The sequence below is a fragment of the Schistocerca nitens genome, chromosome 2 (genome assembly GCF_023898315.1).
Source record: "Schistocerca nitens isolate TAMUIC-IGC-003100 chromosome 2, iqSchNite1.1, whole genome shotgun sequence".
NCBI classification, from domain to species: Eukaryota; Metazoa; Arthropoda; class Insecta; order Orthoptera; family Acrididae; genus Schistocerca; species Schistocerca nitens.
This window is the reverse complement of record NC_064615.1, coordinates 598,365,859-598,390,045: the sequence shown is the minus strand read 5'-3', so window position 1 is coordinate 598,390,045 and position 24,187 is coordinate 598,365,859. Positions and strand designations below refer to the sequence as shown.

Sequence of the window (24,187 nt, the reverse complement as noted above, 5' to 3'; positions counted from 1 at the left end):
GCAGAACATTTGTAGAGTGCAAAATGCAAACTTGGTGAGTACGGTTCTATTTACACATCAGTCTCATCTGTACATGTAATACGTTGGAAAATAAACAGCTTAAATGACTGTGTCATATGCTGAAGGATCTGGGATTTAGAAACGTCTCTTTCTCTTCATAACCTGAGCATAGTCTATACAATGTATAGGACAGAACATTCTTTTTTTAATGGCTTTACAGTTTTACCTACATGTAATAAGATGGGAAAAGTTAGTGGCAGATGTCAAATTACTTTACAAAAATGGATTTTCTGGTTAGCTCTTCAGACAGAGTACTGAGATGATGATAGTACAGGTTTGTGTTCCTGGCTATTTTTGAAAGAGGGTCTTTCTCAGCACATATGTGGTTTACATCAGTAGGGGCAAATATTAATCATTTAGAGTTGACAGGGTCTTGCAAATGAGTCAAATCACGATCTATATGTAGAACATAGGAACCAGAGGACCATATGTATACTGAGAGGTGGAATCAAAAAATTTTTAACAGATTCAGATATGAAGCTTAGTGATTCCAAGATTATTGCAATTTACCATGGAATAATTGGTTCAACTAACAAAAATGCAGTAATAAGAGAATCAACTGAATTGTTTCCTTTATCAAATTTATTTTAGTGGTCTTCTGTGAATGGCTTAAATGTAAGTTATATGCAACTTTGCCCAGTCAAAAAATGTTATTTCATGAATAGTACTTCTAATTGTACAGTTGTCATCTTTGCTATTTCAAATAAATATTTATCGGTATTGCTCCACAAAAAGTAAATACAGTTATAAGACTGGCACTGGTAGAACTGGAAGATTTTTAATGTAAGAAGAGTTTTCAGCTTAGTGGCTATCTCATCATAGCAGAGGTTTATGTATTAGTCATTTTAAAATACATTATGACTTTCAACCATCATAATTCCCAAAACGTGAAACAACAAGATAATCCAAGGGCTTATGAAGATGCAACAAACAAGGTGAACTACCTAGTTACTGATTCTACATGAAACAATAACAGTGCTACACTATGCACACTAGAATCTTTGTGAGTACTGTTGGGCAAGTGCACTGAAATGAATATCAATGAAGACAAAAATTTAGTAGTTTTAATTTCCAACAACTGTACTAAACAAATGTACTTAACAAAAATCACTGTATTTAGCTTTAACTTCATTTTGTTGGAAGAAATCATATGTATTTGCAACACGAAAGTATAAAAGTAGTGAGTGATCCTAGGGCAAAGTATGTAAGTTAAGATAATTACTCTCCCATTTTGTTGTTCCATTTATAGGATGACTGTTGTTGTAGCACTTACAAATTGCTATAATTTTTAGGCCAATATTTATTAATAAAGAATGTTTATAAATATTTTCTGTAATTTCATGAGAGCAAAGAAAGGATTCGTAACAGTATGATTCAGTCTATAACTGTTAAGTTTGGGTAGCGATTCATCCTGCTTCATGTAAATGTTCTCCACAGACTTAACACTGTGCATTTCTAGTGAAAAAATTCAAATGAATGGGTGTATTCTTTGGTTCCAAATAAGTTTCTTAAAAATGGAGAGTCTAGGTTGGAATATCCACAATATTATGGAAAGGATAGACTGCTATCCATCATCAAGATGAGATGATGTGCATGTCTGTGACTGAATGTGTCATCTTTACAGTGAGCAGCAGTCTATCGTTTTCATAATATTTCTGATTTTATTAAATACTTTGTTGTCAATCTTCCATCACTTTACTCTACAATAACTTTCACATGTCTGACCACATTTTTTACTATTTCCAATATAGTCTTACACATTTTGACGTTCTGTCATTTTCAAAGGCTATAAAATATAACACAAAACTTATATCCAAAGATATGAAAATGTGTCACATTTCACCAGAGATTATAGTAGTAGTATTTTGAGTAGAATATGGTGTTCTAGCTTTCCAGTCTTATCTCAGTCATTTAATATTGTTCACCGGATACATTGTATCTCATCAACATTCTCAGTCACGAGACAAGCACAAACTGCTACCATGAGACAAATTGGCAACATAGTACATGCTTGATTTGTTTGTTTACAACTACATTTACATTGTTACATCTTATAAAACAATCTCATCAGCAAACATTTCATGGAAATCACTCTACAGTGTTTTACAAAGAGGTATTTCCTTACAAAACAAAGTATAACACATCTTTTAAGTGGTTGAAAACAATACATTGGAAGAGCTTGTGGAGTGGTGCTAGGGTAGACAAGGCCAACAGTCTCTCAAAGAATTTTTGACAACTTGCAGCATATAAATTAGCAGCATCAGTAAAAGTTCATAAAGAACATTTTGTAAGAATTTATAAAATCTAGAAACACCACTTGAAGCATGCAGCACTCACTCACAAAGAACAGGTGGCGCCCATGCTTTGCCATTTCCACCAATGGGACCAAATGTACATGTGCTTTACAGCTTTACAGGAAACAAACAATTTGGGAAGGTGTAATCTTGGAACCCCATACATCAGTACCGTCTATAGTATATGGCAACCATGCCAGCTTGCCTTATCTAATTAAAACTGCTTAACTGCCAAAAGTCAGCTGAATTAAAGTACTATAAAAAATACAGTGATGTAAAAGCCAGTGCTTTATTACTACTGATGGTACGTTGGCAATTGTGCTATGTTGCAGAACTTGTTCCCTTTCACTAACGTTACATGTAACACTTTTTTCTAGGGATGAAAGATAACTCTTACAGAAACAGGTATAATTAAATAACAAACCATAAGCTGTAACAGTACGTATTACAACTGATAAAAATTAATAAAGTAAAAATTAAAGTGGTTAGTACGAGGTAGGAAAAGAATAGGATTAGAATCGGCACACTTAAAATAACATACATAAGATCTTCTGTGGTTCTATGATTGTAAAATTGTTTTCTGTAAATGATAAGCATTGTAAAATACCATGAAGCATTTATAAGGTGGGTTGGAGGGGTGGGGGGAGGGGGGGTGGAGCAGCGGTCAAGGGGTAACAAGATTAATCTATCTTTGACATATTGAAAAATTCTTTAAAACTGTTCATGTAAGCCTATTACAACAAAAGTTTTTATAAAATGACAACTTTAAACAAAATAATGCAAAAGCGTTCTGGAACAGGTATAATACTGCTTTTCTACATCAACATCTATACTCCGGAAACCTCCATGAGGTGCATGGCAATGGGTACATCCCATTGTACTAGTTATTAGGGTTTCTTCCTGCTCCAAATATAGAGCACGGATAGTATAATTGTTTGAAAGCCTCTAAGCATGCAGTTGTTATTCTAACCTTATCATCAGGATCCCTATGTGAATGATACATAGGGGGTTTTGGTATATCCCTAGAGTAATCATTTAAAGCCAGTTCTCGAAGCTTTGTTAATAGACTTCGTCGGGATGGTTCACGTCTATTTTTAAAGAGTCTCCCAGTTCAGTTCCTTTAAAATCTTTGTAACACTCTCCCACAAATTAAACAAACATGTTACCATTTGTGCTGCCCTTCTCTGCATATGTACAATATCCCCGTTAGTCCTATCTGGAAAGGGTCCCACACGCTTGACAAATACTTTAGAACTGGTCGCATGAGTGATTTGGTAAGCAATCTCCTTTGTAGATTGATTGCACTTCCCCAGTATTCTGCCAATAAACCAAAGTCTACCACCTGCTTTACCCATGACTGAACTTAAGTGATCATTCCATTTCATATCCCCACAAAGTGTTACACCCAGGTATTTGTATGAGTTGCACAATTCCAACAGTGACTCAATGATTGTATAGTCATACGATACTACATTTTTCATTTCATGAACTATAAAATTTTAGATTCCTGAACATTTAGAGCAAATTGCCAATCACTGCAGCCCGTTGAAATCTTATTAAGATCTGACTGAATACTTTTACAGCTTCTTTCAGATATTACTTCATTATAAATAACTGCAACATCTGCAAAAAGCCCAATTTCACTATTGATATTTTCTGCAAGGTCATTAATATATAATATGAACAGCAAGGGTCCCAATACGCTTCTCTGAGGCACATCCAAAATTATTTCTATACCTTATGACTGTCCATCCAAGATAACATGCTTCCTGCTCCCTACCAAAAAGTCCTCAAGCCAGTCACAAATTTCACTTGATACCCCATATGATTGTATTTTTGACAATAAGCGGAGGCATGGTACTGAGTCAAATGCTTTTCGGAAATCAAGAAATACTACATCTACCTGGCTCCCTTGATTCAAAGCTTGCAGTATGTCATGTGAGAAAAGTGCAAGTTGGGTTTCCACACACTCAATGTTTTCTAAATCCATGCTGACTGGTGCTAAGGAGGTCATTCTGTTCAAGATACCTCATTATGTTTGAGCCCAGAATATGTTCCAAGATTCTACAACAAATCAAAGTCAAGAATATTGGATGGTAGTTTTGTGGATCACTTCTACCAACCTTCTTGTAGACATGTGTGATCTGTGCCTTTTTCCAAGAAATGGGCACAGTTTTCTGTTATAGGGATCTACAATAGATTATAGTTGGAAGAGGGGTTAGCTAGCTACAAATTGAGTATAGAATCTGACAGGGATTCCATCAGGTCCTAGAGCTTTGTTCAATTTTAACGATTTCAGAGTTACTCAACACCACTGACAATAATACTTATTCCATTCATCTTTTCAGTGGTACGAGGATTAATCTGGGGCAACGCTCTTGCATTTTCCTTTGTAAAGGAACACCTGAAAACTGACTTAAGCATTCCAGCTTTTGCTTTGCTACCCTCAATTTCAGTTCCTTTCTCATCCACAAGGGGCTGGACACTAACTTTCATGCTACTAACAGCCTTTACATAAGACCATAATTTCTGTGGGCTCTGCAAAAGATCACTTGACAATATTCTACTGCAGTAGTCACTGAAGGCATCACCCATTGCTCTTTTGACAGCAAAATGTGTTTCATTCAGCATCTCTCTATCTACATCACTCCGCTTTGTTAGACCTATTATTTAGTAATCTCTGTTTCTGTAGAAGTTGATTTGCAGTGACTGTATACTATGAGATTCCCTCTCATTATCAGCTGTTCTACTGTGTACGTATCTATCCAGTGTGTGATCAACTATTCTTTTAAAACTGAGGTAGGAGTTCGTCTCAATGCTCATGTCCTGTTTAAAGTTCAGTTTCTCAATGAGTTATGACACTACTGATTCTTTATCTAGTTTGCTGAACATATGGATCTTTCTACTTGTTTTCATTGTCTTTTTGTATTTTGGTAATCATTCGCCTCAATCGTGTCATGGTCACTGATAGCAGTTTCGATGTGGACATCCTCAAAGAGATCCTGTCTATCTGTTGCCATTGTATCCAATATATTTTCATCATGAGCGACGTTCCTAACTATCTGTTAGAGGAAGTTTTCATAGAAGGCATTTCGCAAAGTTTTACAGGACATCTTATGCCCACCACTAACAAAACTGTAATTTTCCCAATTAATTGTTGGATGATTGAAGCCTCCACTGATGATTACTCTATGACTGGGGAACTTACGTACAAGTTAACTGAATTTTCTGTAATGTTTCCGGTTGAATCAGAATATGAGTCTATTGAGCGATGGAAGGATCGAAGTATCATTTTATGCCCACCCCTGATACTGAGTCTCAGACAAACAATCTCACATGCAGCTTCAATTTTTACTTCGGTTGATCTGAGTTTCTCGTCTAGTGCAACAAATACACCACCTCCTTTTCTCATTTGCCTGTCCTTTCCATATTCACTTAAATTTTTCCCAAAAAATCTCACTGCTACCAGTTTCAGGTTTCAACCAGCTTTCTGTACCTGGTATTATGTGAGCTTCACTGCTTTTCATGAGTGCTTCAAACTCTGGCACTTAGTTGCAAACACTTCAGCTGTTTACTATTAGGATTTTAATACTCTCACCTGTGGGAGGCGTTTCTTTCAATCTTTCACTGATAATTCTGGGTTTCCTACATTACACTATTGTTATCTGGACTGGATGGAGAGTCACGTAATCAAACAAAAGCCTTGTGTGCATCCCACACAGTCAGCTACCTGAGTAGCAGCCTCTGATGTGTAGTGCACACTTGACCTATTTAGGTGAACTCTATAGTTCTCAACCCTATGGCACACGTCCAGGAAGTCACAGCCTAGCTTGCCACAAAACCTTCAAAGTCTCTGGTTCAGTTCTTTCACTCAACTCAGAACCAAAGGCCACGATCTGTTGTGGGGACAATGTTGCAAATTGTGAGCTCCGTTGAAATCCCACATGCAAGGCTGGTCCTCTCAACCTCCTGTGCCAAGCGCTGGAATGACCTCTGAGCCCAGACGACAAGCACCGTTCATTTCAACGTGCACCACAATCTGCAGTTGGCTGCACCCTGTTCCCTCAATGGTTGCCGAAATAGCTTCTTCAACACGTTGAATGAGGCCCCCAGGCATATACAATGAGTATACCTGGTGTCCTTTCCTTTTCCTTGCTGCTATTTCCCTAAGGGGCACCATCGTAAGCTATAGGTTTGAACTGCGGATGATGATGATTGGTTTGTGCGCTCAACTGCGCAGTTATCAGCGGCAGTACAAAGTCCTAATTTTTTTACACAGTTCATTTTTTTTGCACTGTCCAATCTAGCCACTGTCACAAATGATGATGATGATGATGATGATGATAACACAAACGTCCATACCCAGCCGGGATCGAACCTGGGACCGAGTAACAACTTAGGAATCCTCTATCGGCCAATAACAAATATGAGCAAATTACGCTATATGTGTAGTGAATAATTAAACTTTTACTTATACTGTGTAAAAAGCAAAATACATGAGGAAGCCACACAAAGGTGTACAGCCTTGGGGTAAAATACAGAATTGTACAGCATTTATATCAAAAAGAATAGTATTAGTGGTGATTGAGGACAGGTGTGACAAGTATGTGGGCACAGGAGTTTACAGAATTAAGTCCAGTGATTGTGAAAAATTTAATGCATGATAGACTGGTAGGTCCTTCAAAAGACATTTTAGAGAGCATAGACACAATAGCAATAAAGGCTGTATAAAAAGGCATCTTTCACAAAACAACCACACATTAGGCAAAATTCAGGCTAATCTTAAAATTCAGCACAAAGCCACTAAGGTGCTGCTATAAAATGTGCTTGAGGAACTGGAGATTTTTCAGAGTAAAGCAAAATTTTCATCACAAATGCTAAATGAACAAATAGATTTCACCAAGAACTGGTTTTTCAGTCTATTTAAGAGCACTTATAGTTCTGCTGCCATCCTAGGACCTTGGTAGATGGCGTCATACTACAGTTCTCTGCTACACAGTATTCGTTTTGTGATAAATGCTCTACCATTCTGTATTTAAACTCAAGGCTGTGCACCTTTGTGTGGCTCCCTCTTTTGTTTTGATTTTTACACAAGATAACTAAAAGTTTAGTTATTCACTACACATTTAGCATCATTTGCTCATATTGGTCATAGGCCAATAGAGTATTTGTAAATTGTTACTTAGCACTTTATGCTGCATAGCATACATTGAAAACTTTCCACAAAAGTGCTGCTATAGCTGTTCCACAACACTTTCGCATTGTATTATTTACAGTTAAAACACATTCGTGTTATTTTTCAGTATGTCAAGACTAGTCTTGTTTACCCCTTCACGCCCCCCCCCCCCCCCCCTTCCCTCTTCAAATGCTTCATGACATTTTACAATGCTTGTCATTCACAGAAAACAATTATATGGTCATAGAACCATAGAAGATCTTATGTACATTATTTTAAGTGTGCCAATGCTATACCTATTCCCTTCCCACCTCATACTAAACACTTTAGTTTTATTTTATTAATTTTTATTAACTGTCATATGTACAGACTCAGCTTATAGTTAGTTATACCTATTTCTATCTCTAGACAAAAACTGTGACATGTAATGTAACTGAAAGGGAACAAATTATATAATGTAGCATAATTGCTAATGTACCATTAGCAATAATAATGCAGTGGCTTTTACATCATTGTATTTTTTATTGTGCTTTAGTTCAACTCATGTTTGGCAGTTAAGCAGTTTTAATTAGATAAGGCAAACTGGAATAGTTGCCATATACTTTTGATGGAACTGATGTACGGGGTTCCAAGTTGCACCTTCTCACATTGTTTAGTTTCCTGTATAGTCCTTATGCATTTGCTCCCACTGGTGGAAACAACAATACATGGGCGCCACCGGTTCTTCATGAGTGAGGGCCACATGCCGCAACTGGTATTTCTAGACTTTGTGAATTCTTATAAAATGTTGTTTATGATCTTTTACTGATACGAATAATTTATATGCTGCAAGTTTTCAAAAATTCTTTGACAGACAGTTGGCCTCATGTACGCTAGCATCACTCAGCGAGCTCTTCCACTGTATTATTTTCGACCATGTAAAAAGACGTGGTACACATTGTTTTTTAAGGAAATACCTTTTTGTAAAATTTTGTTAAGCGATTTCCATGAATTGTTTACTGATGAAATGGTTTTATAACCTGTAACAATGAAACTGTGGTTCTAAACAAACAAATGAAGCATGTACTATGCATCCAGTGCTGCCAAGCTGTTTAGTCCACTTTGTTTCCAATTTGTCCCTTGGTAGCAGTTTACACTTGTCTCGTGACAGAGTGTTGACGAGATACAAGACTGGTACGCCAGAACACCACACGAAGTGCTATGGTGAAATATAATATATTTTCATATGTTTGGATACCAGTTTTGTGTTGTATTTTACAGTCTTCGAAAATGACGGAATACTGAAATGTATAACGAGATTCTGGAAATAGTAGAAAGAGTGGCCTAGATATATGAAAGATTTTAAAATATTAGGGTGTATCTACAACTTTAAGATATTTGACATTCATTAACGTCAATAAAAAGAGAGAATAAAATAGAGTAATAGCCTCCTTTCCATAGTACCTTGGAAGAATAGTCCACTTGGATGTTTAATGGCTGCTTCAGAAATTGCCAACCAAACTACAGTGTCAGCACCTTGCTCTGCAGTACGCAAACGGTCTTTCATCTTGTTGTAAAAATCGGGCATTGAAGAACGAACAGCAGGTGTATCAGCCCATCCTGGATGCATTGTTGCAAAAAATACTTCTGGATTTTCACGGGCAAAGTACTCAGTCATCACAACCTTTACATAAATAAAGATTATTGTCAGAATCAAGAGCCTCTAACACATCTTCAGTGCACTGAAAACAATGACATGTAAACTATGTACAACAATATCATAAGCCTCAAAAAGATGTAGTTTATGTCTGAAATCACTAAAATTAATACAAATTTATTTTGCATTCTAGGGCCTTGTAATAAAAGAGCATAATAGAAAATTGCAAGATGTGGAACTTAATTCATAAAAAATAAAGCAAAGTGCATCATGAAACCCAAGTAAAGTCAGTGTGGCCAGTTACGACACAATATTATATGCACACAATCCTGTTTACTAAAACCTGGCCATACAGCTGTGAATGTTCAAGTGCTGCCTCCAAGGCAGAGAAGTACGCTGGCCCGCAACTGAAACCACCCAGTGAATTAAAAATGAGAGTCGGTGTGTCCACCAGCTTGGACGTGGTTTTTAGGCAGTTCGCTGCATCCCACTAGGTGCATACTGGGCTGGCACCCAAGTCCCATCTCAGTAACACATTCACAAACATTAAGACAACTTTCATCCACTTTCACTAGAATAACACTATATGCACACAGTTGAGGAGCACATGTTCCGCTCCAAGGGAAGTGATGGGGTGGCAACAGGAGGGCATCCAGCCACCCCTTAAAATAATCATACCAAATCTGTTTATAACCATTTCAATCTTCTGCTGATGCAGGACAAAGGCACAAGAAAAAGATGAAGGAGACGAAGAAGAATGCTCATTAATATCATGAACAACTTTACCTGCCTGACGTAATTAACTGGAAATTATTTTTATAGTTTTCTGATAATTTTATCATTGAAAAATGTTGGAGCTGTGGAGTACTGATTATTGTGTGCTATAAAAGGAGAATTGTGATTCCTGCAACCTTCTTATCTATGTTTCTGCTGTCTCCTGTCGTCATCTGCCTTTGGCACCAGTCATGTTTCACCCTTCTATATTCATACTATCATATTTACTGCTCACTACCCTATTTCACTCACTCTTTATCTTCCATCTCCTACCCCCCCACCCCATCCCCCACCCAATGTACTATTTTCTTAACATCTCTCTCAGTGGACCCCTATCTTGGTCCTTGTCTCCTGGATAGGAGCCAGTCACTCCCCTTGTATATACCTTCATGTTCCACAATTGTGACTGTTTTTCCTTCGTGTTCTGCAATTGTGACTGTTTTTCCTAGCTCACAGCACTGCTGTTCCTCCCTCACATCCGTCCCATGCCTCTTTCATTTACCAACAACACACTCCAGCAGAGATCACTGCTTATCCTATGCGCGCTGTGTACAACACACCATTTCTATGGTCAGTGGTTAACTATATTCATACCATTGTCTATATTCCATAAAATATAAACCATTAACATTATATTAATGATTTTCAACACTTCCGCTATGAAAGAAAGTTTAAAGCCCTAGTTTCGCTTTTTCATTTTATATACAGATACTTTCATCCTAGTCCTCAGGGAAATATTTTTTCCCCAGTGGTTTAAACTAATTTGAACAACCAACACAGTCCTTAGAGCCTACTGCATCCCATCATGGGAGGTGCATGCTACAACGAATAGATGTGGCCAGGTAGCCAGAACAACAATAGAACTTCATTAAACAACAGAAAGCAGCTTCTGAGGTAATACCACTAAAGATTGTCTTGATCTGATAAGGGTTGGTATAAAAACCCAATGACAGTTTCTTGAAAATACAAGCCACACTGTTATGCTGACATAGCCACTGAGGTAAGGACACTGTCTGTCCTAAATCGGATAGCACTGACATACCCCAGAAACGTCCACACGCAGGTAAAGTACATGGTTGAAACACTCTAAGACTCAGTAATTTGGATGCTGTATGTGAGGCTGTAGGTTTTGACTAATGTGTACTATGCTCCAATGAATGGAATTGTGATTGTGGGACCACTTGTGTGGGCAGCTCCTGGCCAGTGAACTGCAGCTGTTAACTCCTGATGATTGACTAGCGAGTGGCTGGACAGCTTCCTCTAAAGCTGTCTGGCAAACAAATAGCACGGAAATTTGATAATGTCATGTGGCTTGTGAAGGCAAGCTAGTGCTGGTGATAGTAGTATTGTAACTGCGTAATGTAGTGCCAACTGATACCGAAACAGCTGCTGCATGCATGATGTGATGCAATTAAGTAACAGGCACCTTGAGAAGGTGGCAACCTATGGCACTCTGCTGTGCAGTAGGTGGCTGGATTGAAATGTGTCAACCGAAGTTACTACAGATCCTACTGGTTTTCATCTTATTAATATTAACTATATAGCAATCAACTTAAGTGTTTCTGTAGTTCTTCATGACAATTCTGACATCTTTCCAGGCCACAGAGTCCCCAATTTTGAAGAGACTTTTTTACACTCTATTGTGGCTCTTACAATGAATACTAACAAATGTAAAACTGTTTAAGATAGTCTCTCAACTCTCTTATCTATTCACTTTTTCCATGTCTAATATGGCCCAAAATCTTTTTGGTTACAGTTTTGTTTCAAGCTATGTAACTTGAACTGTGGTACAACAATATTCTGTCACTGCAGTCTCATTTTCCCTAATATCACCTAAACTTTCACTTTCTGCACAAAATCATATAACAACCATCACAGTTATTCAAAAATTAATGCTATTTTTCAGAAGTGCTTGTGCAATAAAATCTCATTATATCATGGGAAATGAAAAAGAATTAACTGGCTAATTGCATTAATTGGATACTTACTACACATTATTCCAAACATCTTTACAATTCTGTACAAATAAATAATATAGTAACACATCTGTGTGAAAACTATTTGCTCATTGCAGATGAACAATATAAAATGGAAAAAGGTGACACAATCTTAATGGGCACAGGCAGCGGCAGTATTATCAATGCTCAAATGAATTAAAGTAAATAGTGGATACAATCTTATCTTATTATAAGTAAATTACAGTATGACAGTAATAATTTATCTTCCTTTTTGTGTATTTATTTAGTGTGAAATTTCGATTTGAATGAATCTGATGAAGTCTTTTATAAGTCATTTATTACGGCAAACAAACCATTTCAGAATTCTTGTAATGTAGTAAGACACATTACACATTCCAGTGATGTTTGATCACAGCATCTATAGATCTACAGATCAGTTTCTGCTCAGCAGTACAATTTCCCATTTTTGTAAGATTCTTAAAAACTTGTTACCAATGCCCAGCAAACTCGGTAAAAGTGTAGCAGTACTGCTATACTCTAATTAAACATAAATCTTTTCCAAGAACTTTTTATCACTTCCTTAGAGTCTAAATCAGAGGTTCTTACACCATTCCTTTACTTTTTTGCTCTAGCTCTGAACGAAAGGGAGAAAAAAATACCAAACAAACAAATAAGAGATAAAATGAATATAGTAGAGGGAAACATTCCACGTGGGAAAAATATATCTAAAAACAAGAGATAAAGCTATATATAAAAAAACTGATACTAGACTGACCATTTTTGTTCTGTTTACATATTTTTTTATACAGTTTATGGTTCTCCAAGCCATTCTTCATTAAATAGAAACAATTAAATCTCAGTTTTTATTTTTTCACCTCTTTAGTTACATTACTGTGCTTTCAAATAAGGGAAAATCCACAATGGAATAACACAGTCCTTGTTCCTTTACCATCCTGTGCCTGGTCAAGTTACTGGATGCCAACTCCCTCTACATTAACATCCCCAATGTTCATGCCAGACTGACTCCATGTCTGAAGTGTGACATGACATTTTTTTTGAGGGCCTGCCCCACTTTCAAGCTTCTGTGATGATGAAATACATTTATAATGTTTAGTAGTAGGTATTGGGGCATTATTATGATATGTGCTGATGGGACAACAGCTTAAACCCATCACTTCTACAATGCAAGACAGTGAGGTACAAATAATTATGATTAAGGTTCCCAGTATTATTACTGAGAAGCTACATCAACATGGAAATATGAAAACCTGGGTTACACAGTACAAGGTACACAGTGTTGTCTTTCTCCATTTCATTAATGTATTCACATGCATACATAGTCATTTAGGAACAATGTACTCTATTTTATATATGTAGGAGAAGAATGCAGACTATCTTGAAACAGAACTTATTACATTACCTGTTGTCTTTTGTTCTGTGCATATGCCATAGTTCCATCAAAAGGTGACATCTTTTCAAACTGAAGATCATCAGGGTTCAGTTTCTGTACCAACAGGCCTCCAGAAGACACAGTAACAACTCTTGATTTTTCAGTCCTTGTACAAATGAAGTAATTAATTGAAATATAAGAAAAGTATATCAAACACATGAACATAACTCAGTTAAATAAGAATCAATCTACTGTGCACCAAAACTACCATACAGCTTCCAATTAATTAATCAAATAGTTCGTGATTTGTATTTAGGGAAACTTCAGCATTAAGAAGAAATCACCAAATGAAAAGAAAATTATCAATAAACCCAAATGAGAATGGACTATGCAAACAACAAAACAGTGAACACAGTTGCAATTGATTGTGTCTTGTGTGATGATATAAGGTATATAAAGAGAGAGAGCTTTCAAAGAACTAGACAGTCAGTCACCTGTATTGCAACTTCAAAACTGTGTGCAGCATTGGTTAATTCTACAAAATAATACTAACACTCATATTGCTGGATGATACAAAGTTTTATCAGTACCGACTTTCACATTGTCAGTATTTTTAAGTTTGGACATTTCCAGATTCACTATTAGGAGACACTGTCAAAAAGAAGGAAGGAATATTAGAAAGAGCTTTGCATCCTATAGACAATGTATTTATTAGAGGAGGAGCTGTAATTATGTTGGAAGAAAGATCGCATAGTGAAATGTCCACATCTATTCAGAGGAACCAGTCCAGCATTTGCCTGCAGTGATTTAAGGGAAGTGATGTTCCGATTAGCACAACTAATCAGATAATTCACTATTTCTCCTTTCATGTTCTTGTACTGATACTAGAAGTTTATTTAACGGATCCATATATTTTACTGGAATATGCTACATAAGTGTTGTTTTTATGTACACGGCTGTGTCAACATTGCAGCATTTTTGATTTGATTTTCTGTTTCAATTATATGTGCATACTCTGCAATTCTATCTTTCCGATTTCTTTACTGCAATAAAGGACATTTGAAATACCTGGCAGTAGGTAGATACTGCTTTGACCATAGATAATTTTTGTTTTCTGGAAATTAGGAGTGCTAGCAGATTCTTACCAAACCTATTGCAATGAAGCCCAGAAATGTACAATGCAATTAAATGAGGGTAAATGCATTTGTGAGCAGCTTTCTTCTCCTAAGTCATTCTCTCAGCTGCGCATTAACTTGTTTGACAATAGATATGTGGATATCATAGGGTGAAATACTCTTCAGACTAATGTGACAAACACTCCCTCACCCTTCCAAAGAGTCATGTAGAATCTTGTTCGGTTACAATTCACTCTGATATCTTCATGATCTTGTCCTATAAGGACAATGTATGCCCATTTCCCACCCTGTACAGCCTTGATGCTACTGGACATGGTATCAATAGTGGTAAATGAAACTGTCCTACCCAAAAGGAAACCTTCAGCTCCGAAAATAGTATTCTGTCACCCACCTGAACTTCACAGTATTCTAAGTTCACCCCTTTTATACTCTTGCTTCCTATCCTGCATTCCACAGATAATTCCTCCAGATGCAAAACTGGCCCCATAAATGTACTAACCACATCCTAAAACAGTCCAGTCGCAGGTAATTTATTTCCACTCAAGGGTATGGTCACTCGTGAAAGCAGCCACATCATATTTACAAACTACACTACAATTATTGTGGGTATGATATTTAGCTGCCTATTCACACTGTAATAACTACCGCCAAACTGTGGTTAACTGCACGTTCTACTCCCCAGCCACTGGCTGCAAACAACAGATAATTTTATATACATGTGATGCTCCTGCTGCCCCCTTTTCCCCACAGTACCAACTCCTCTGAAACAAGCCGGTGGGAACCATTCCTCCAGCACATCCTCTGTTCCTGCCTAAATCTTTACTAGATCTGATCCCTAGCTACCCCATTCCCACTCTTTGTCCTCATCATCCCCTCCCTCTCATTTCTGCCCCTCAGCCTGCTTATTACCACAATTAAACCTCATTCTTCTACTGCTAGTGAGAGATATGCTCTTAACAATACCCTCCACCTGAATTTCCCCACACTTTTTTTCCTCACAGTTCCTTCAATCCTCTTCCAACTGCCAACTGCTCGAACAATTGCTGCAACTATCATATTGGTGTATATGTACTTAGACAGAAAAAATATCGAAACCTCAAGATAGTGTTTTTCTGATTTGTATGTATGTGCTGCCAAGCAACCAGCTGCAGAATAGCTGCTATTTTCCATTTCTGTCCATTACATTTTCATTTATGTCCTCACTGCCAATTAATAGAAGGCTCACCAGATGATACACATTCACATTCATTCTTTTTTTTTAATTTTGTAGGAATGTGTAAAGCTTTGTTTTCCTCCACATTATGCAAGACAAACCTAATGAAATAATTTAAGCACAGTATGATATGCAATTTCTTATGGGTATTTTCGATGCTGCCTCCTACTTCAGTAACACCAACCAATAACTGCAAAATTTTCATATTAAATCATGGAATTCTGTTGCACATACTGGTAGATATAAAAGTGAATTGCAAAGTCAGAGCAATGATTTATAATTTAAAGGAATCAACTGAATGTGGTTTGAATGTGTGGGAGTGAACCTGCCCTAAACACACAGGCAGCACTAAATAACAAATTATGTTTAGTTCTGAATTCTTAATGAAAAAAAAGTTGGATGACAAGAAAAGTCAACTGGGAAACCATATGGAACAAATTAGGTACAGAAATACTTCTACTACATACTGCAAATAAATTCATCGTACCGATGTCACATATGGCAGCAGTTTTTTACTGACTGTGTGGCTCTGATTACTACAGTATCCTAAATCAATTTCAATAAAATTTACTTTAATCATCTAACTGCCTTATTTTTTTTGTCAAGCTATGGGAAATTATATAGCTCAAATAATTCTTAGCATGTTACTGTCACAACCAAGGTACTTATTAAGAGGGAATGTGGGTTAGCAATAACTTACATGACTCTCAATGACGACCAACTGTTTGGGCTTCTGTCAGATTTTTAACGACATTCGTGTGATAATAGTAAAAATGAGTCATAAAAGCATTGCACCTCTTTGTAACTGCCAAATTTCTTACATGGAAGGCATATAGTACAGGCCACACAGATCTGAAAAACATTCAAAGATTTATCTGATGAATATTTAATATGTGGCTTTTTCATACGTAAATCACAACTAACCACGTAGTGAGATGTTTATTCACCATCTTTCATCTTCATTACTGGATATCTACAGTCAATACATTTAAATTCTTTTCAATCAATTAATTTTGTATTGAACAATCTCATACTCCTGCTGGAATCAGAGGCAGTCAATTACTCTGATAAATGCAGTATCACATACTTCATATCATCTATTCCAATTTTCAAGTAAAACATAACTATCAAGTAAGTACACTCAGGTGACAAAAGTCATGGGATTCTTGCCGGATGCCATGCCCATTAACACCCAACTCCACTAGGCTTCCTTACGCATATATTCATCATACAGTCCATATTGATTTCTGGAATTATTTCATGCAGTGTTACTTGTCTCTCAACTCTGTGCAAACAATGCTTAGCTCGGTTGTCAAGGGAAGGCTGTTGGCCACTACGCTGCCCTTGGTGAGAGGTAATGCCTCATATTTGATATTCTTGGCACACTCTTGACACTGTGGATCTCAGAATATTGAATTTCCTAACGATTTCTGAAAAGGACTGTCCCATGCATCTAGCTCCAACTACCATTCCATGTCAAAGTCTCAATTCCCATTGTGTGGCCATAATCATGCCAGAAACCTTTCAAATGAATCACCCAAGTACAAATGACAGCTCTACCAATGCACTACCCTATTATACTTTGTGTACACAATAGTACCACCATCAAAATATGTGCATATCACTATCCCATGACTTTAATCAGCACAGTGTATACGGTACATTGTACATGGCCAGGCTGTATCATTGATGCTTTTATTCTAAAACAGATGAATTATGCTGACTACATGCTTCACACAAACATAAAAGTTCTATTAACACTACCGGCAGTCTTTCTAAACTAAGAATAACTCACTACCAATGCTAAAAGACATATTTGTTATTTCTCTTAATTTCAAAGAAAATTAGCATGAATCATACTCACTTTTTAAGCAATGGTAGCAACACCCTTGTAAGAATGTGTGTGCCCAATGTATTGGTAGCAAAATTTTTTTCAAGGCCATCTTCATCAGTCTCCCTTTTATTTACCATACACCCTGCATTGTTGATCTACAATAAAAAAACCGTGTAAGAGGGAAAAGTGAAGGAGTTCTGCCCATAAAACTTAACAACCCAAGTCAACTCATATACTGTATTTACCAGACTGTAAGATAACAACAAAAATAATCATTTTTGACAATATAACGTAATTGGGTGGATAAAAAAAATCTACTCAGAAAGCAGGGGCAGGGGAACACATCCAAAATAATAAAATAATTTTTTTTTTACATGTCTATACACACAACTTTTTGTGTGTGTGTTCTCCTGTTGCTGCTTGGCGAGTAGACTTTTTAATCAATCTAATTACATTAGGCAGTAAGATAAGGTTTTCTCCTCAAATTTGTCATTCGAAAAATGCAGGGTCACCTTACAACCGTAGATCAAGTAAGCTTTGGTTGCTGAGATCAAAATTTTTACACTGTGTCATAGCTTAAGATATGAGTTGTCTTGCATTTTCAGATAAAGCTTTAGGAGTTGAGAGGTCACACACAGATCAAATTTGGTGATTACAGAAGGATGAGACGGGGTGCAGTGGCACCAGTAGAGCAAAATGTGGGAAAGGTATTGGTGAGCAGGCAGCAAATTTTGTCATGCTGCCAACTATGGGAACGCATCCCATGTACCTGGCTTTTTATTAACATCTACTACATTTAATCTAAATCTAAATGTATTTGGAACTGAAGTGATTTTACAAAAGTAGAAATACCCAACAACAGTACACATTTCTACAGGTGACGAATGAATTTTAGTATAAATATGTTCACACAGAACACCCAAAATGTGGCACAATAAATGAAACACAAGGTTCTACAATGGCACTAAAGCAACCGCTGCTCAACAGCATAGTCGATTTTCAAAACTGGCAACAAATTATGAAGTGAAGTGTTAGCCCAAAATGATCTGATTCCTGCTGATTCAGCACTTAAGGAGCCAACAAAGCAAAAAAAATGCTGTTATTCAGTTTGCTTAATGTTGTTAAAACAATAAAGTTGAGTGATTGATAATAGATGTTAATCGCTGATGTGACCTTTGAGAAACATGGATCTATGAGTTTGCAATTTACAAATACAGACAATATGAAACTAATTTTAAGTTAATAGTTATTCAAGACACAGAGGCCATGAACAACTGTGCAGCAGAAAAAAAATCTGATGTCACAGAAGCAAATGTTCGTAAGTGGCATCAGATGAAGAATAAATCATATATTGCCAGTTCTACTCTTTAAGAAGGACCGAATCAGGGAAAGTTACGTTAACTGGAGCAGCAGAATGTTCAATATGTGTGACCAGAACACAATTAAGGCTTCCCAGTCGCTCAAAAAATTATCAGATTGAAACCGTTGGAGACGAAGAAGAATCCTTCAACTGCTGGCATTGCAGAAATCAAAGCAAGTATGAGCTGAGGCTGGGGCTTAAGGTATGACGCAGAACAACATTAGCTCAGCAACTGCCGGCATATCTGACAAAAACCTACTTGCATATCAGTGTCATAATCTATCTTCGAAAAACCTACAAGTGTTTACAATAGATAGTGTTAACCTTTTTAAACAGATCTTAAGATAGATTGTATCAATAAAGAAGTTTGTAAATTGGATTGGTCAGTAGACATTAAATATAAAAATTTCTAAAGGAAAATTTATATTCAGGATCATCTTATTGTCAGGTAAATACGGTACTTTAAATTGTCCAACAGACTATTAGAACATGAGAGATCAAGCAGATGTACAGTTAAATAAACATATTATGTACATGAAAGGACAAAACATAATGTCTATATAAACAAACAAAAGAGATTTGTTTGAAAGCAAGAATATTATGCAACTAAGTTCATTTTGTAATTTATTTCTCTCTTTTTTGCACTGGTTTACGTAATCATCTATTAAATTGCCCATGGTTTTGTTTTGTTTGGTTTTAGGGCACAAAAAACGATGGAGTCATACGCGTCCAAGTCACAACTAGAGAACACAAACACAGAGACGAGGGAAACGATTGTGTGTCAGTCCCAATGGACTGAATAGGAGACAGTTAAACAAGGCATGAGTAAAAAAATTAAATGGCCTTCGCCATATTGCTTCTTCGGCAGATAAAAAGTAAATGGCAGTCGACAGCTCACGCATCATTCACTAAAACGGCTGATAAATCAGATGGTAAATCCAAGCTGGAACGTAAAAAAAGAGAGAGCGAGAGAAGAGAAGAGAAGAGAAGACAAGAGAAGAGAAGAGAAGAGAAGAGAAGAAGAAAGAAAGGCATTCCAGCAGGAAGTAGCAGACAGTTAAAATTGAGGGGCAGCGCCACTGAGCAAATGACAATGGCTAAAAAGGCAGTGCCCAATACGTAGCTGAGTTAAAATGATCTCCTCCTGGCAGGAGGGCTGAGTGAAGGTCATCCAAGGTGCAGGGAGAGGCTTAATAAGCCGATGCTTATTCCCGTGAATGCCATCCTGGCATAGTGGCTTTGCACAGTAACTGAAACTAGTACCCCAGCACGCCTCCGTCCTCATTCCAAATTCCCATTAATACCCCAGTCCACTTGGTATCCCCCAAACTCGAACAACACTGTTTTTATGGCGAATACCAAGTGAACTCAGGCATGAATGGGAATTTGGATTGAGGAGGGAGGCATGCTAGGGTATCCGCGCAGTTGTGCAAGGCCGCTGTGTAAAGGTGGCATAATGGTTAGCACATCTGCCAAGTGAGCAAGTCACTCAGGTTCAAATCCCAGGCTTGATTCAATTTTTCATTTATTACTTCAGTCTGCAAATACACATCATGTCAATTTTTCATTTATTACTTCAGTCTGCAAATACACATCATGTGTGTTTTGAGACTTGCATAACCTCTGGAACCATATAGTTTCATTCGGCTAATGCACCAATGCCTGGGTTTCGGGCAGGATCCGCCATTTCATTCGGTGCTGAGGTGCTATTTCGATACAGTTGGAGTGTCTCTGCAATGCTGTTTGAGTTCAGGGGGAATAAACAGTGGGCCCTGGGTGCGAATGGGTATTTGGATTGAGGAGTGAGGTATGCTAGGATAGTCTCTGCATTTGTGAAAAGTCACTGTTCAGTGGTGGTTGTATGGTTAGCACACCTGCCTAGTGAACAGCAGACACAGGTTCAAATTCCAGTCTTGGTACAAATTTTCATTTGTTGCTTCAGTTTGCATATATACATCATAGATGTTTGAGACCTGAAAAGGTCTCTGGGGCTATATAGTTTCATTTAATCTTTAATTTGGTTTTATAATCTTCCCTTTTTCTGTAGCTTGAAAGTGTCTTAACACCTGGTAACACACCTTTGGCTCGTGCTGGGCATCAAGTCCATTCCAATTCAGTAATGTGTATCACACAGTCTTAAAAAATGGCATCTCCATGCACACACTTTCTTTTTTTCAAATTATGCATCCAGTTGGTGTTGACTCTACCATCAGTTTTTGGTTATCTTTACTACAATTTTTAGTAAAAACAAACATTATTACCCACATTATATTTTTGTTAATGCCAAGAGAAAAAGCTTGGAACTTAATTTAGCGAGTTTGAACAATTTATTTCAAAATTTCAATCTCTCCTGCTAATTTAAAATACATACCAAAACATCAAGTCTCTCTTGAGTTTCCTTAAAGTTCGTCGCAAATTTGTAGACACTTCTTGGCTGAGATAAATCCAATATATGAGTGTGGATGTTCTGGAGAAAAGAATATACACATATTGCTTTATTAACAATTAACTAAAATAAAAATTAAAAAAAAAAACAACACACACTATCCACTTATACGTGAAAAAGAGGACTGAAGCAAAAAAATTGCACCTTTGCACAGATGGAAGAAAAGAACCTTAAGAACACAATAGTGTAGCATTTTTCTGCATTTTATAATTAATTTAAATGGTACTACATGTGTAAAATACAGATTCTGATGTGAATGTTACAACAAAAAGACCAACAAATAATGATGAGTACCTGTTCGATACTGGCCTTCTATACCAGCCACATTTTGACACTGTGCAAACTTACAAGCTTAAAACTGGAAGCTTTAAGAAAAAAAGATGGTTGCATTCTGACTTATAATCATCACCACCACCACCACCACCACCACCACCACCACCACCACCACCTTTCAAGTTCAGATTGGAAAAGGACTTAGTAGCAAAGTTCCTGATGGGATTTGAATAATAATCAGGGTGTATGTGCGAACAAGGAAAAAAGTTCCCATATTTTTCTCGGATAAAAATATGCTTTCTCCCAGGTGAAAAAACACTTTTTCCATGTTAAGTGACAGTATACTTTTCCTTGGAACTGTAAAACTTATCAATCCTGTGAATGGTTAGGGTTTTGTACAATGGTGTTGAATTTCCCAGTTCTTTAGAAAAAGAAACTCAGGGGGAGGGGGGGGGGGGGGGGAAGAGACAAAAAACATGTTTTGGAAAGGTGTTTGATGTTCAGCAACGTGTACACTGCATTTTTCGTATTACGAAAGTATAAATTCGAATTCCACCAAACGCTGCATGTTACTTTCCGAAGCATTGAAATCGAGATGCATTGCGCTTTTGTAAGCCAGTCATAGCTCGTGTCACGTGATATCGCCAGCCGATGACTGCAGATATTAAGAGCATAGGACACGTGATGAAGTTAGCCAATAGAAACATCACTGTGAACTAGCACGAACACACAAATAGGAAAAGTCAATGGTTTAAATTAATATACATAGTGTTGCTACAAGAAAAGAAAAGAAAAGAAAAGCTTTCAAATATAATATTGGTCTCTCAGATTAATGAGTTGCAAGAGAAGTGCCAGTAAAATTTTTAAAGACAACATAAATGTCTGATCATCTGGGCTCTAAATTCTTCTAAATGGTCGTCCTCAAAGAGTTGATTTTTAAGTGGGAGTCAAACGCTCTGTGGTTTAATACATTCATTGTACATTTTCGCACATAGTTCATCTTACATGAAAGGAAATCTACTTTTAAAGTAAAGCTTTTCAAACAACCATTCACAATATTTTCTCATGACCTGTTAGAAATAGGTTCATTTCAGCAGCTGCCAGAGTGCCAGGTAACAGGTGTCATTGCGATTGAGCAGCTACAATAATGCAAGAAGCTCCCATGATTGTACATGCAAAACACTAAAAGATCTTACATTATGTAATAGAAGAAACAAGACATTAGAAGATACTCCAAGGGCATCGGAATTTTGTGAACCATACTAAAAGCATAATTCGGCATAAAGTGCACATTCATATGTCCGGGTTAGGATTTAAATTTTCTTGGAGTACCAGTGCTGTATTATCTCATCTTTGGTTCTTTATCATGGCATAATCCTAGAAGACGAAAACAAATGGTCACTTTTATAACACGACAGAATACAATTCATGAAGTACCAGTATCAAATGCCTATTACACCCTATTACAAGTTAAAAGTTTTATGTTAGGAAACAGTTTCACATTTCATTCATATGCTCCAGCTTCTGAAACACAAGATTGAAAAGTAGTAGTATGAAATTTTTATGTAAATTTGGAATCATCATATTCTTCCATAATTTATGTAACGTCCCTGTTTATTCACCTTCCTCATTCCAACACACAATCTTGTCATCACTAATTCTGTAACTATTCCTACCAGTGTCAAAACTTATCCTCTAGTTAACTTCACTAACCCTGTCACAACCACCAGTTTAGTTACCCCATGTTTATTCTCCGGTTAGGTGTTATAACGTGTTTGTACAACACATTTTCAATGCTACTCCCCAAATAGAACTTAAGCGGTTGCTAGCCATGGACTGTGCAACTGTCCTTTACTAATGTAGTGGTCTGTCCAAAAATTTTCTTCTAAATATCATTTTCTTGGATGAGAAGATAATAAGAAATATTTCTTGCCTGTTATTCCTGTTAGACATTTATTTCCTCTCTGGTAGTCTGAATCTACAGATTTCGCTAGCAATTATAACAACGCTGATTATTTGCAAACACAGTCAACCACATGAACAGCGATTGGCATTCAACTGTTCGCGTAATTTCGCTCAGCTCGTATAGCCCTATCCCCTTTTTGTCTGCAGGAAAATTTATTTCTAGATCCGACGGGGATTCCGCAGGCAGAGACATCACGTATACTATGCACACATTCAAAAGTCAACTTATAATTCATTCAGAAATCAACTTAGAATGTGTTCAAAAACCAAGACGGATGCTTTTCAAAGTCATATGAATAATCGATAGAGCAATGCGCGCTGGATGCTAGACACCTTGTGAAACAAGGTTTTTTTCCCTTCAAGAATATGAAGTTGCGCACCCCTCCCCCCTTGAAATTGCTGCCCCGGGGCAGATACCTCAGTTTGCCCTCACCCCCTAGATCCAGGCTTGTTGCGCATATGCGAATCTGGCAGCTTAGGCATGCCAGTAAAATTTTTCCAGGTAACATCTGGCTGATTGCTGCTATTGCTTATACAGCTAACTGCCACCCTTCGGTAGCCAGAAGTAGGAGAAGGTTCTAATATTCCCTTGAAATTGCTGCCCCGGGGCAGATACCTCAGTTTGCCCTCACCCCCTAGATCCAGGCTTGTTGCGCATATGCGAATCTGGCA

At 37.2% G+C, this 24,187-nt stretch overlaps 1 protein-coding gene across 4 annotated transcripts in view; it reads right to left on the bottom strand.

Moving 5' to 3' along the window:
- The window catches only part of LOC126236669 (dehydrogenase/reductase SDR family member 12-like), a 91,371-nt gene that overhangs the window by 32,134 nt on the left and 35,050 nt on the right, over positions 1–24,187 (bottom strand). For all 4 annotated transcript variants that reach the window (XM_049946151.1, XM_049946152.1, XM_049946150.1 and 1 more), the window contains exons 5-8: positions 21,203–21,298; positions 17,502–17,626; positions 13,319–13,454; positions 8,974–9,193 (exon numbers count right to left, since the gene is read on the bottom strand). In XM_049946151.1, coding sequence (XP_049802108.1) covers positions 8,974–9,193; positions 13,319–13,454; positions 17,502–17,626; positions 21,203–21,298 — 577 coding nt within the window. The remainder of the gene's footprint in view (positions 1–8,973; positions 9,194–13,318; positions 13,455–17,501; positions 17,627–21,202; positions 21,299–24,187) is intronic.